The sequence below is a fragment of the Dendrobium catenatum genome, unplaced genomic scaffold (assembly GCF_001605985.2).
Source record: "Dendrobium catenatum unplaced genomic scaffold, ASM160598v2 fragScaff_scaffold_1209, whole genome shotgun sequence".
Classification (NCBI taxonomy): Eukaryota; Viridiplantae; Streptophyta; class Magnoliopsida; order Asparagales; family Orchidaceae; genus Dendrobium; species Dendrobium catenatum.
The window spans coordinates 1,046,350-1,061,399 of record NW_021319671.1 but is presented as its reverse complement, the minus strand read 5'-3'; the positions used below and the strand labels follow the sequence as shown (position 1 = coordinate 1,061,399).

The following is a 15,050-nucleotide window of genomic DNA, read 5'->3' as shown; positions in this document are numbered from 1 at the left end:
GCTTTGCTTTACGGTATGCCTCTTACTCGTAGATGGCGATCAAACAGAAACTTAAAATGGCTGACATTTTGAATATTAGGGGTATTCCTGCAAATCCAAATTGCTCTTTATGTCTTGGCAATTTAGAAACTCATTCACATGTCTATTTCGAATGTGATTACTCCTTCTCACTACTCATTGCTCTTTTTCCTGATATGGTTAAATTTTATTTGAGGTCGAATCTGATACAAATTTATGATTTTTTTGAAAGCTACCGCAATTACTCTAGAGCTGATAAAAATTTTTGTTATCTCACTGTGGCGGTTTTGGTGTATCACTTGTGGAGAGAAAGAAACAATAGGAGATTTTCTGATGCCTGGAGAAGTCCTGATGAGCTCAAGAGAGTTATTAAATTGGCTATTGCTGCTAAAGCCAGGAGCTGGAGACATTATGATAGGCTCAAAGATAAGTTTAAGGATTTACTGGGTTGACGGATTGCTTTGTCCGTCTGTTTGGCTGACGTTTTTCATTAAGCCTGATTGGTTTTTACTACTTTTGAAGATTTTGGATCCTATTCCTCTTCATTCCGATTTTTCTGGGAGGATCATTATGTGGATTTTGGCACCTTTCTGCTGCTTATCATTTTCTGGTGGACTGGTGGTTTTTCTTTCAGTCTCGACTCACTGTGGCTTCGAAGGGTGGCTTGCAGATTTGGACAATGATGTGTCTGATTTACATCTTATATGCATCCTTGGACAGTCATTCGGCAACCAGGATGCGTTTTTTGGACACTGTGATGGTCTTTCTATTCGTTGTGTAGGCAACCAGTGTCTATGTGGGCTTCGGGTTTTGGCTGTTTTGATTGAGGCTTTGATGCCTTTTGATGTAAATCAATTTTCCTAAGTCTGTTTTATCTGCAAGCTTTTCTTTTCTTTTGGGGTGGTATAGTTTTCTTTTCTTTTACATGTAAGTTCTTTAATTGCAACCTTTGGTGATTAATATAAAGACTTTGCCCCCATTTTTCCCAAAAAAAAAAAAAAACGGCCTATAATCGACTACACATTTTTTCTCGAAGCACAGCGCTAAGTTTTACCTGATTGCCTATACAATATACATGTGCGAGATTTTTTTACACACGCCAACTCACTTCATCGTCATAATTGCACGAATCATAAGACATATTTTATCATCCTTTTCTCCGTGTGCTGGGGTCATTTTTGGGTGCAATCTTCGGTGCAATTGAACACTCCGGTCTTCACAACGAGCAGCCACGTGGCATGCCGGTATATTCACCCCATAACAAAACCCGAATCTACCCCTCAACATCCACTAAAAGACAATGAACCATCCACAAGCAAATGTAAATAATAACAAAACCCTACCCTATTTCAGGCGTTGTCTCACACCCGTTCCTCCACTTCCTCTCCTCCATTTTTTTCCCCCAAATCCGGCGCAAGGACCCGAAAGCCATGGACGCCGGTTATGGCGGCCGAGTTGAAGCTCAGCGTCTGCTAGAAATCGCCGACAAACTCCTACTATCGCGTGATCTTGTCGGAAGCAAGCGCTTCGCTGAGCGAGCTCTTGAGTCTGATCCTCTCCTCGAAGGCGTCGACCAGATCCTCGCCGTCGTTGATGTACTTCTCGCCTCACAGAGACGCGTCAACAACCAACCGGACTGGTACTCCATTCTCCAACTCCCTCACCCTTCTTCTTCCTCTTCCGCTTCCGGGGACAATCGACTCGACATCAAGCGCAGCTTCCGCCATCTTGCTCTTTTACTGAGCCCTAATCTCAACAAGTTTCTCTATGCTGACTCAGCTCTACGCATCGTATTCGACGCTTACGCCTTTCTTTCCGACCCCGCTAAGAAATCCCTTTTCGATTCCCAGCTCGGATCAAACAGCCCCCCGGTGGCTGCCGCTCAGCCGCCGGATCGTTCGTTCTGGACTTCATGCCCTTCTTGCTTCCACGTGTTTGAGTACGATCGCGTTTACATTGATCGTACGCTTCGGTGCCGGATTTGCATGCGGCCTTTTCATTCCGCCGAAATGGCGGCGGCGCCGCCTATTGTGCCGGGGACTGACATGTATTATTGCTCGTGGGGTTTTTTTCCAGTAGGGTTTCCTGGGAGTGGCTTTCCTAACTTTAATGTGCCGCAGTTCGGAGAGGGGTGGAAGCCGTTCTATCCGGTGAGCCCGAGATGGGGGGACCAAAAGGAGGGGAATAAGGAGAAACCTTTGAATGCTGTGCCGGTTAATGTTGCCATGGGAAATCCTAATGCTGATGCGGGGAATAGTGGGAGGATGGGTAGTATCGTGAAGCCTAATAAGAGAGGCTTGCCGATGAGAAATAAGAAGGTGGTTGCGAAGAAGAGAGTAGGTAATTATGAGAAAAAGATTGATCTTTTCGGAGAAACTGATTCAGAGGCCGAAGGGCTGGAGACTGGGGGTGTGGGAAGCGGCACTGTGGCTCCTGCTTCAGAGGGGGAAGGCATTACTAACTTTGATATTGACCTGGAAGCTACGGAGGATCTTCTGAGTAATCTGCATGATCTTCCCTTTGTCTAAGAGGAAGAATTCAAATCTCTCTCTCTTAGCTTTTGAGATTAGTAAGGTGTAGGAAGGGAAGGCGGCAGTTTTGTATCTTATGCTTTTTTATATGGATATAGTGATGTAGTGGAAATGCTGAATGAAGTGTATAAAATCTGAAGATGGAATATCGGAATATTTCCTGCCGATGGAGGATTTAGCAATTTTTTTAGTTAAATGGTAGTCTATCTTCTCAAGTGCTGCCCACGCATTCTTGTCTCAGTATGGATGCCAAAATCTTCTGCTTATTTTCATAATTTTTGCAGGTATGTTAAACTCAACTGTTGTAGTGACTTTTCAATATCTCATTTTGATGGATTGGCTAATTGAACTAGAAATGTGGATGCAGCTAATCAATAATTGATTGCTTCTGTTTTATATGGTTCAAGAGGAAATCTTGCATTGCACATTCATTAGTACTAAGGAAGTGATATGAAAAATATCACATCTAACTTAATGACACTGCTTCTATAGCCGTTCACCTTCTGTTTTTTTTTTCCTGTTTTAAAAATTTGTTATTCAATGCCGCTCAATGTGGAATCATACAAAATTTATCCTTTTTTTTTCTTTTGCTGCGTCTATAACACCTACAATTTTAAGTAATGTAGAACGATGAAAATCTTTACATGCCCAGGTAGCCTCTTCTGAAGTATTTTTGCCAGAATGTTCGCATTCTTGTTTTTCACCGTCTGTACTGATTTTGGAATTTTTTTTCCATCTTCAGTTCCATTGATCTCGTCTACAATCCTGTTAATTTTTTTTTCTGCAGTTACGTACTCTACACCTCCAAAAACATTTTTGTTTCTACAGTTTCATACACCTTCTTGGCAGGAATTTTTATTGCGTCCTCCCACCTGACGTAGAGATACTTCCTCCCACCGCTAAAAAACTCGGTTTTTGCTCGGTATTGCTAGGTATTATTTGATAATAACGAGGAATATCATCATGTGAAGACCAATACCGAGTTATACCGAGCTGTACCGAGCAATACAAAAAAATACCGAGTTCTTTCTAGGAAAAACTAGGTATTTTTTTGTATTGCTCGGTATTGCTCGGTATAACTCGGTATTGGTCTTCACATGATGATATTCCTCGTTATTGTTTGGTATTGCTCGGTATTTGCTCGGTATTTCTCGTTTTTTAGCGTGAATTTAGCTCTGGGAGGACGTATCTCTACGTCAGGTGGGAGGACGCAATAAAAATTCTCTTGGCAGAGGGTTCACATCCTGACTGACTCCATTGATCACAAACAATGTTTACTTGCAATAACTAAGCCTTCTATGAAAGAATGATTTTGAATTCCTTTCAATAATAATGGTACAAATATATATCACCACAAAAGTTCCTTCATGTTTGAAATTTATTGCTAGATTATATGAATTGATTTCTTGACATAGCTTGTCAGTCCAGATTGCTGGGTAAAACTTGTAGTTTGTCTGCTGTGTAAAGCACAGAAGAGCTTTTGTTTTTGAGATTATATATATTCAGCAACATAGAATTGGATAGTTCGAATTAGAGCCATTCTATAGGATGGTATGCCATCTAAGTAATGCAGACTGTTTGAATTTTACTGCATAACTGTGAGGTTTAATTTTCATTTTCGGCCATATTTCCTGAGCACTTCACTTTTCAGTGGGGTTCTTATTAACATATTTTAATTGCTTGATTACATGTTTATGTAATTGCTGAATGTCTTAAAATTTTGTTTTGCTTCTCCCGCACCATTTTAACGCCTTTGCTAGGATTATAATATTAAAATTATTGTGATTTATTTGGATAAGCCAATCCCTTCCATCGAGGCTTCCTCAATGTGTATGAGAGGGGTGATTTGGGAGTAGTTATCCTAAATGTAGATTAATTTTATTTTAACTTTTTTTTCCCCTTAATGTTGTGTTATGGTTTATTTAGATTTGGGATTGAGACCTTTGGGCATTGTCTAGGGGTGTAAATGAGTTGCGCCAAGTTCGAGTCTCAGCAAGCTCGAGCTTGACTCATCACTGAAATTAACAACTTGAACTGGAGCTCGAGTCGACCTCATGAAACGAGCTCAAACTTAGCTCAAGCGTATGTACTCAGGCTCGTGAGCTCGACTCAATACACAACAGCCAGATTTTTGCTTTGCCAAACAAGCTCACGAACCGCGGTGGAGTCGAACGAACTCACTAATCGCAGCTAGAGCATGCTTTGCTGAATATATTGTATATCAGTTTTCAAGAAGAAAAAGGAAGCTGATACAACTTTTTTTTTTTCCTTGAAAAAGCTGACAACAAGTTTTTTTGGGTAATAAGCATAACAAAGTTAATGCGCTTGGACATTTTTTTTTAGTATCATACAATACTTTTAAATATTATTATTGAATATTTAAAATTTAAATAACACTTTTAAATATTTATTGCACTAGAAAAATATTTAATATTTAATTTATTTAAACCGGCTTGCGAGTTGATGAACCGAGTTTAGTCAAACTCGAGCTCATTTAATATTTGAGCTTGTGGCTAGATATGCTTGACTCATGAGCTCGTTAGCGAGTCGAGTTCGATCCGGCTCGACTCATTTACACCCCTAGCACCATCCATTCGAGCCTCTTGGATTTGTAAGGTAAGGAACTAGTATGTAATTTTTCTTTAGCTAGATTAGGTTTTGTTTTACTACATTTTTCTAAAAAAAAAAATTGCTTATTTAGATATTGGCCTAAGCTTGACATAAGCTCCCATTGTCCCCTCCTACTCTTGGGAGCATAATCTCGATTAAGAAGGTTGCTTGAGCCCAAAATATAAGCTTGAATTGAATGTTTATGTCTGAATTGAATTTATTAGGAACGATTGGTGGGATGGAGGTAGATTTGATCAAGATCCAATAATTTTATCGTACTAGACATACTAATGGAACCCAATCTAGATATGTTAGAGGGTTATGAGCCATCATCGGTGGAGCCTGATCAACAATCAAACATTACCTCTCAGGTATCTCAAATGTATTGAGGTGTAAATATATAGTGTACTGAAGATGTGCTTTTGAGATTGTGTCAACCCATATAATGTGGAGGGTTGATTCTACACTTTTACTAGGTTCAATAAATAGTTCAATGGCACAAATCATGATTGCTTGCAATTCATAGGTACTTGAGATGATTACAAAAGCTCAAAGGTATTCGTTAGAAGGCCCAGTGTTTGATAAATGGGTTTGTTGGTTTTATATCGACCCAAAAAAGTCAAAATGAGCTTAGATCCTTGTGGACAAAGAAAACCCAATAATGGGTCCCTTAACTTACAAGTAAGTAGGCCTATTTGGTTTAATTAGACAAGCTAGTTTGATTTATGCTAGTCCAACTAATTTTGATGAGGGATTACATCCAATGGGGAGAGAATTTTATGGTTGGAAGCCCTCATAATTAATTATTTTTCCTGCTCATGAAAGAGCAATCTTGATTAATAATGTTGCTTAGGCTCAAATTTTAGGCTTAGACTTAATGTTTTTGTTTGAGTTGAATTAATGAGGAATGATGGGATGGATATAGACTTGATCAAGATTCTAGGACTTTGTCACCCAAAGTATGCCAATAATGCCATTAGTTCTATAGCAATGTTAAAGAGTTTTAAGCCTTAATGTGTAGGGAGCCTGATTAACTCTCATGGTAATCTCCTCTCAAGCATTCTAAGCAAGCTAGGATGAAAAATATATGTATATGCCAAAGACATTCTTGTGAGGTTGACGTCAACACATTTATTGGTAGAGGTTTGGTCTGACTAGTTTCATTAAATAGTTTAGAGGCACAAAACACGACTGCTTGCAATTCAGAGGTACTAAATATAATTGATAAGAGCTTAGAGACATGACATGAACATTCAGTATTCATAAGTTTTAGCCTGACTTGAAGAAATGTATATAAGATATGTCAAAATTTTGGTGCATGTGATATTTTGTTTGATGGGCTTGTTATTTGTTTATTTATTTATTATTATTATTTAGATTAGTGGGCTTGTAGCATGGAAGTTGGCTTTAGTTTAGATTTAGGTTGGCCTACATTCATTGTAAGGTGAATATTTGATTTAATGAGTTTGTTAGTTTTGTGCCTCTCAAATTAATCAAGATGTGGCTTACTCCACTCCATCGATGATTAGGAAAGCCCAATTGTGGGTCTTATGATTTTCCCCTATAAATTAGGTGACTTGTTTAGTTTAATTTGATGTTTTTGATAGCTTTGTGTTTGTTGAATTAGTTGGGGTAAAGCTTACCACTGTAAAGCCCAAATAGAAATTTTATTTTGATTTGTTATTATGAACTTTGGTAAGAGTATTAGGACTTCTATTTTTGTTAAAAATGCATAATAGATCTAGACTTATAACCTTAGTTTTAAGACAATTTGCATAGGTTTTGTTATTTTGAATGTGGAATGACTTCTGAGGAACAGTAGTATGAATTTAGCTCATAGAGAAGATGACCCATATTGCGGGTCGTATGACCTTGCGTTTTAGACAAGATGACCTGCGTCATAGTGATTCACAAGGACTCTTAAATTATCCAAGAATCAATATGGTTTAATTTAAGTTATTAGCATATGTGTCTAGTCAGCTTGGTCAACATTATATGCATTTGAGTTGAAGTTCAATAGTTGTTATGCTTTGCACATATTGATGAATTTGACGTAAACATTGATGCATTAACCTGATTGAAAGTTACCATGTGATATTTATGAACATCCTGAACATTTGTAGGGCTGTTTTCACATATTGGTGTATTTCTAAAAACAGGTTCAAGTGTTGAAAATACTTAGCATGTTTTACGGGATGCTTTGGTGAGTCTATTCAACAACTATAACAATATCAAGCCTTTATCCCACAACATGTGGTCGGCTGCATTAATCATTTTTCTCTATTGCATCCAGTAAAGTGTGAAAATCCCATTTGAATCTAATAAAAAAAATATCATTTCTAATATTTTCTAACCAAATCTTTTTAGGTCTACCTCAATCTTTCTTGATATAGGCAAAATCTAATATTTCTACTCTCCTAACCAGGTCATCAAAAGACCAATATTTTATGTGCCAAACCATCTAAGAAGACTCTCTCTAATCTTATTTGCCATAGGAGCTAATCCAACCACTAGAGCTACTCTATTGAAAGTGAATGATAATTTTATAAAATTTAATTATTTATGTACTATAGATAGGTTGGCCTACATGGTGGATTGGTTATAGTGGCTCACTTGAATTTATTTCTCTTGTTATTTATATGCGCTGAGTTATTCATCTTTGACATTCTTATTAAGTCAAAACATTGAAAAACCAATTGCTGCAAACCTAAGATTGTTAAGTGACCATTATTATATCCTACTTGTTTTTAGAATGTGCCATATAGGTTAAATTTAATAATTTTTCTTTATGCCACACCTAGATGTTATTCTGAGGCAAAATTACATTTAGATGAATTTTTCCATATAATCATCAATGTCATTGTTAATCTATTTTACAAGTCAATGACGTGCTTGTAGACCATATTTATTTCATCTTGCCGGAGGTATTATGTTATTCTTTGATAATCGAAAGACCATCTTAAGCATCCCCATGACATTGAATTCGGTAATGATTGCATCAGTCTTCTCTTGATGATAGCCAAAACCTATCAATAAGTTTTATCTTGACACACTTATTGGAGAGGAAGAGATCTCTCTTTGTAATTGAACCAAAGATCAATGGAGGAAGGAGAGACGATATGACAAACCAAGGAAAATTAATGGAGGGACAATTTTGAAAACTCGATTGGACCGAAGATCGATAATGTGAGGTCTTCGATTTAGCAGGATCAAAAAGATCATCAACTCTTCAATGATAACTCAATCAAACCAAAATTAGCAATGTGAGCCATTCAGCTTAAGTGGAGCTGTTGAAAGGGATGACAGGGTGCGCCAGTAAGATCAGGAGAGGGCGAGCGATCCTAAGTAGAGATGCTAGGGATTTTGGAATCTAAGCATGGTTATGTTGGGAATTGGGTGAGGCCTAACTCCAATCAGCGAGATTAAATAAAATAGAAAGAAGATTAAAACATAAAACCCATAAATACTATTCATATTTATTCACCTTATTGATGGCTACATCTTTCTGCCGCTTTTGTATGTCTCACAATGGTTTCATTTCTAAAGTCTTTTACAGCTTTAATGTCTCTAACATCACCAAAAGATAACTTATGAGTCCCTTATTTATTACTCATTTGGTCTCATCTTTTCTTTTATTGCATAGAGAATTAGTGACATAATTTTGAGTCATTTAGGTGGAGTTAGAATGCATCTCTAATAAAGAGGGTGAGCAGGTGGGCTTGTACAGGAGGTCAAGAGACTCAATAGTATTCTGAGTGTGATTACGAGAATGGGTTGGCTCTGGAGCGAGTCAGAATGGATTGAGAGCGAGCTTATCATGAAAGGAAAGTCCAAAGGAAAAAAAATAGTGGTGGAAGTAGAAAGAAGGGTGCGTGTGTTGGGGCAATCATTCTCTCTTAATACTTCTACTAACACAATTTTTTTAGAGAGAACTTATGCAACTTGACTAATACAAAATGTATAGATATCAAGTCTAGGCTGAAGTTGGCTTGTTTGGCTGACCTTGTTACTTATCATAGCTCTTTTGATAAATAATGAAATATGCTAATGTCCAACTAGAGCTTCGTTTGAGACGGCTTTCTTATTGATTCTTAAAGCAGATTTTTAGTAGAAAAATTAAAATTTTTGTACTAGAAAGCTGCTTTAAGAAGCAGTTAAAAAGCTGTCTCAAACGAAGCCTAGATCTTATCCCAAGTACTTGCATCCGGATTACTGAATTTCGGCTCCATTTGTGTTCGTTTCGTCTCCTTATTTATCGATGTGTCTTTTATTTTTGTATTGCTCATATTCAAATCATTGAACCATTTATAAGCTGCCCCTCTGCATCATTATGCTTAGTGTATATTTTTAAGAGGTTTACTTCCACAATTATCTATGTTTAAAATCTATTAATGTTGATTAATCATGTTTAGTTCTGGTATTTGTTATAATATATGACAATTTAGGTATCTTAAGCATTTTGGAATGATGTATTTGTTATTTATGCCATCCCCATTGCTGTTTGATTTTCCTAAAGCCAGGTCTCCATCGACCTGTGGCTAGTTTATCCTGAACATTTATTTGTTCCTCTCTGTTGCAATTGATTCTGTACTTGTTACTACAGTAGAGAGTCTGAGATTAGCAAAAAGTGAATAGTATAAGAACACAGTTTAATGAAATTAGGGGAAATAAATTAATTGTAAATCCTTCCTTCATGCACGAAGAAATTAGGAGAGAAATTAATTGTATTTGAATAGAATCGAATTGATCTAAATAAAATGTGATCTGATTTAAAAAGTAGTTTGATCAGTTCGAGCTTTTGAATTTTAGGTTTGATATCAATTGATTCAGCCAATTTGTAAATAAAGAGTATGAAATTGATCAAACGCATACTTAAGCTAGTCTAAGGTTTTGTTTGGATAGTTTTTTTATTATTTTTTAAAGTATTTTTTTAGTGTAAATTTTTTGTACAAAAAAGTTATTTTAGTAAGCAGTAAAACATCTGTTTTGTACTTAAAAACTGTTTTGAAAAGCAATAAAAAAATTGTCTCAAATGAAGTCTAGTTGATTACTACATTATACTAATAATTAATAATATATTGGAAAGGTATTGTATCTTGAAATTAATTGCATTCTTATACGTCTAAAATTAAATATTAATTATTCATAATATTCTCCATTATTATGTTCTTATGCAGCTGCCAATGTTTGGCGTATTTATTACGTCCGGTGAACGTATGTAGAGCTACGTTCGGCCGGCATTAAGATCGCAGGCACAAAACGGGAAATACCGAGCAAATACCGAGCAATACCAACAATAACGAGAAATACTATTATGTGAAGTCAAAATACCGAGTAATACCGACCAATACCGAGTAATCCCAAAAAATAATGAGTTTTTTTTAGAAAAAACTCGGTATTTTTTGGGATTACTCGGTATTACTCGGTATTACTCGATATTGATTTTCACAGAGCGGTCTTCCTCGTTATTATCAAATAATACCTAGCAATACCGATCAAATGTCGAGCAAAAATCGAGTAACAATCCTCTGACCGAACGTAGAGCTACGTCTGGTTAGAGGACGTAATAAAAGTTCCAATGTTTGAGAGGATAATAAGTATTGGTAGGCAAGCGAAAGCACAATAAAGGCCCTCTTATGTTATATTTTCTATTAAAAAACATTTTAGTCATGCGATTTTTATTGAATATGGTCTAAAGCTTTCTTGGACTAATGAGATAGCAATACCGACCAAATGTCGAGCAAAAATCGAGTAACAATCCTCTGACCGAACGTAGAGCTAGTCTGGTTAGAGGACGTAATAAAAGTTCCAATGTTTGAGAGGATAATAAGTATTGGTAGGCAAGCGAAAGCACAATAAAGGCCCTCTTATGTTATATTTTCTATTAAAAAACATTTTAGTCATGCGATTTTTATTGAATATGGTCTAAAGCTTTCTTGGACTAATGAGAAGTTATATTAATTAAATCAGTACAAATTATTTTAATTGTATTATATATTTTGAAGTTAATTACTTTGACTTAGTTCACTGGTTATAAAATTATAATCTCTTAGATATTATGAATATGTGATTGTGTATGAATGCACAATTGATAAAAGTCATGGATTGATAAATTATTAATTACCTATAATAATCTTCTAGAGATAGATAGATCTTAGTTTTCCTTAATGGTCCCTTTCAATTGGAATAAATTTTAAGTTGATCGATAGGTATTGAAATCTGCAAATTGATTAATTAGAAACCAGGCTTAAGTGTTGGTTTCGTGATTACTTGAAATTATGAGGTGTCGTAAGCAAATTTTTTTAGAAATTATTATCAATATTATGTGACAGAAATTCTCATAAATTACTTTTATATTTAGGTTTTGAGACAATTTTGTTATTATTTAATTTTTCATACTTTTATCATTATTTTTATTTATCTACTATTTATTATTGTTTAAAAATTATTTAATATAGCCGTTTTAAAAATTATTTTTTCTATATCAAATTTACTATTCCCCCTAAGTTTCCTAAAAGTTTTATAAATGAATAGGAAGTCACAGCTTAAGGAATTAAAAAAATTCAATTTGAGTGCCGACCGAGACAATAATTTTGAAAATATTTGTTAATTAAATTAGATGGCACCTACCACAGATATTTCTCCTTATTAAACTTGTGTAATTGTTGTTACAATTATGTAAATTTTAGATTTTAATAAAAATTAGCATAATTAATTTGATTTTATTTATATTTTTTGGTGAAGATTAATATTAATAATAAATTATTTAAATTTATCAATCTAGCTATTTATATAATATACGTACATCTATTAATATACATAATTTTTAAAGTATAAAAAATATATCAAAATTAATACATTAATATAGAATAAATCATTAAATAAAAAATTTAACCATCATTAAAGATAATTTTATTGTGTTCTTAATGAGCTATTTTTTAAACAATAAATAGATATGTTTACAAACTTAAATGAATAAGCTTTTAAAATTTTGTATAAGCTTGTTCAATTATATAAAAGAAAAATAGTTAAAATAAATAAGTGTTATATAAATGAATGAATATTTAAGATGGTCATAGCTTCTAATCCTTATTTTTAGCACAATTTTTATGCTATATGTTGAATCTGGTTTTTTATGATTTTCATAAGATAATAAGTAACATATTAAATAAATATATTAAACAAATATTGATTCATGTAAGCTTGTTATCTATCATGTCTTTATTTGTCCACCTAATAATAATGGAATATTTCCTTCGAACATATTAGCACGCCATCATGCTTGGCCAAACACTACAAGTAATAATTACGGCTTCAAAATTAAATAATAAATAGTTATAAGGAATTCACATCACACACACACACACATATATATATATATATATATATCCTAGTTGCATCATGGAATATTCATGGTAGTAGAGAGATGTATATGTAATGTCGTAACTCTAAACAAAAATCCAACATACAAACAGATAGAAAAAAGTTGTATGTAATTCACAAGAGACGCCAACATTTTTACATGGAAAATCCTGAGAAAGAAAAAACCACGGGGCTTTGCCTAGCTGAAATGGCTTCACTAGTAATTTGAATAGAAATACATCCATTATCCCAGCTACTGGGAGAATATAATATATTATATTCTTTTGTCGATATTCAAATGGGTATTCTTGGTGCAAAGATCTGGCGATGATTGATTGTTGGAAAGCAATCCAGTGGTAGTCATCAAACAAGTGGAAAGTCGGTGATAGTCAGAGAATGGGCGGAAGTTCGACCACGATTGGTGGTTAAGAAGAACTTCGGTGGCGGTCAGGAATAACTTGGCGATTAGGAATAACTTCGGTGGTGGTTGAGAAGAACTCCGACTGTGGTCGAGAAGAACCTCGACGGCGGTTGGAAAGAACTTTGATGGTAGTCGGGAGAAACTCCGGCAGTGGTCGTCGGCAAAAAAGCTCTCAAATTTCTTCCCTCCTTCCTTCCTTTTTTTCTCCTCCCCCCTTATATAAAGAATGAGAACTTATTTATAATTTTTAGGAGTGATATGACTTGTAAATACGGAGAATATCAATATCAAGTTTGGAGTGTTATAATGGATGACCAATAGCGATTCCTTCGATCGTAGATTATTGATTAAGCATTTGTGTGCCTTAATGATGTCAAAATTCAGCAATCTTGGACTCGTTGGATTAATTCATCTTGTCGAGCCGCTCAATCCGACTATAAGCATGTCATATTCAACAATCATTTGGTTATCCAATTGATTTTGATTCATTTGAGTTCATATTATATTGATTTTGGTGTCGTTGGTGTGAAACCCGATTTTCCTTCCAGGTTCGTCCGGACGAAGATGAGATCGTCCGGGACGATCAGTTCAAAATTTGCGGGCAGAGAAGGTTCGTCCTAGGACGAAGTCAAATTCGTCCGTACAAAATTTGTCCAGAGAGCAAGTCGTCCAGGTACTATAACAAATTCGTTTGAACGAATTTTGTCCAGAGGAGAAATCATCCCGGGACGAATAGGAATCTTCCCGTACGATCCATGTTTGTATATATCCAAATGGTCAATTTGAAGAGAGAAAAAAATATGAGGAGAGAGAAAAACGAAGGAAAAAGGAAGAAAAGTGGATTTTGGGCGACTTCAATCCGTTTTCGTCCGTCGTCGTAGTTGGAAACATTGATCAACTCGAGGTAAGACACATTCCGCCTTTCTCAATTTTCAGAAATGTGGATTTTGACGATTTTTCTGTTCAGAATTTTGTTTCCGTTAGCGAATATCTGGTTTCATTTCATACTGATAAATGTTTTACCGCGTAACTTTTGGTATGTTTCTAAGATGATGTTTTTTCATGTTTTTAGTATTTCTGGAAGATTTTCATCGGGTATTTTGAATTATGCAGAATTTTTATCGAATAGCGAATTATCTTGATGTTGAAAATATTTGCTTCAGTACAATGAAAGTCTTGAAATAATGTTTTCTGCTATCTGTGGTAATTTGATAAATTTCTGAAATTGTGAATTCTGTGGAATTTCCGTATACTGCCGTTTTGCCGCTGACAATTTTTCTGACGAAATCTGATTTCTAAATGTGATGATTTGATGTGTTTGTATGCTATCAAGGGAGTTATAAGGGCACAGAATCCTTGAGATTCTGTTAGGGTCTGAGAATCTGAAAACAAGTTCTGATTTGATAATTCTATATCTCTAATATGTTCTGGTGCTGTAAGCACAAGGAAGGCATAAGGGGCCCGAATCCGTTGAGATTCTCTCTGTGTTAGGAAAGGGAGGCATAAGAGGCCAGAATCTGTTGAGATTCTGTCAGGGTCCGGGAATCTGATCTGATATGTGATATGTGATCTGATCTGTTTTGACAATGTGCTTTATGATTTGTACGATTCTGGCTGTTCTGTGATTTGAAGATAATTCAGTTTTGAAATCTGATTTGAATATTCTGTTATACGAAATGAATTCTTCTGTATTAGTGATTTGAATATTATGGTAATCAAATATCTGTATCATGTCTGATTATACGATTTTCTGTAAAATTATCTGAAGTCTGTACGACTACTTTCTGATGTATTTTGGATGTGAGTTTTTGGAGATTTTGATTGGCTGGTGTAGTCTTGTTGAGCTGTTAGCTCATTTTTGTTATCTGCGTGATTTTCAAGTTCTTGGAAAGGGAAGGAGGTCTTGGACTAGCCGTTCAGTGTCTGATCTGAGATTAGGTATTTTGTACTTTTGATTTTTGTACAGCCATGACTTTTCTATTCTATTTTTTCTGTCTGTAGCCATGCACTGTATTGTACATGATTATTTTGAAGAAAAGAAGAAGAAAATTTTAGATGAATTTCTGTATATTTGGACGTTTTAGCAGCTCTATGTTTTCTATATGTCT

At 35.2% G+C, this 15,050-nt stretch overlaps 1 protein-coding gene across 1 annotated transcript; it reads left to right on the top strand.

Moving 5' to 3' along the window:
* Window positions 1–1,364: 1,364 nt before the first annotated feature.
* LOC110101551 lies at window positions 1,365–2,945 on the top strand. Its single transcript, XM_020829485.2, has one exon. The coding sequence runs from the start codon at window positions 1,449–1,451 to the stop codon at window positions 2,544–2,546; it is 1,098 nt and encodes a 365-aa protein (XP_020685144.1). The 5' UTR covers window positions 1,365–1,448; the 3' UTR covers window positions 2,547–2,945.
* Window positions 2,946–15,050: the final 12,105 nt, after the last annotated feature.

What these genes read in the sequence shown, in the direction of transcription:
- LOC110101551 (XM_020829485.2), top strand. Translation starts at nt 1,449, where the DNA reads ATGGACGCCGGTTATGGCGGCCGAGTTGAAGCTCAGCGTCTGCTAGAA.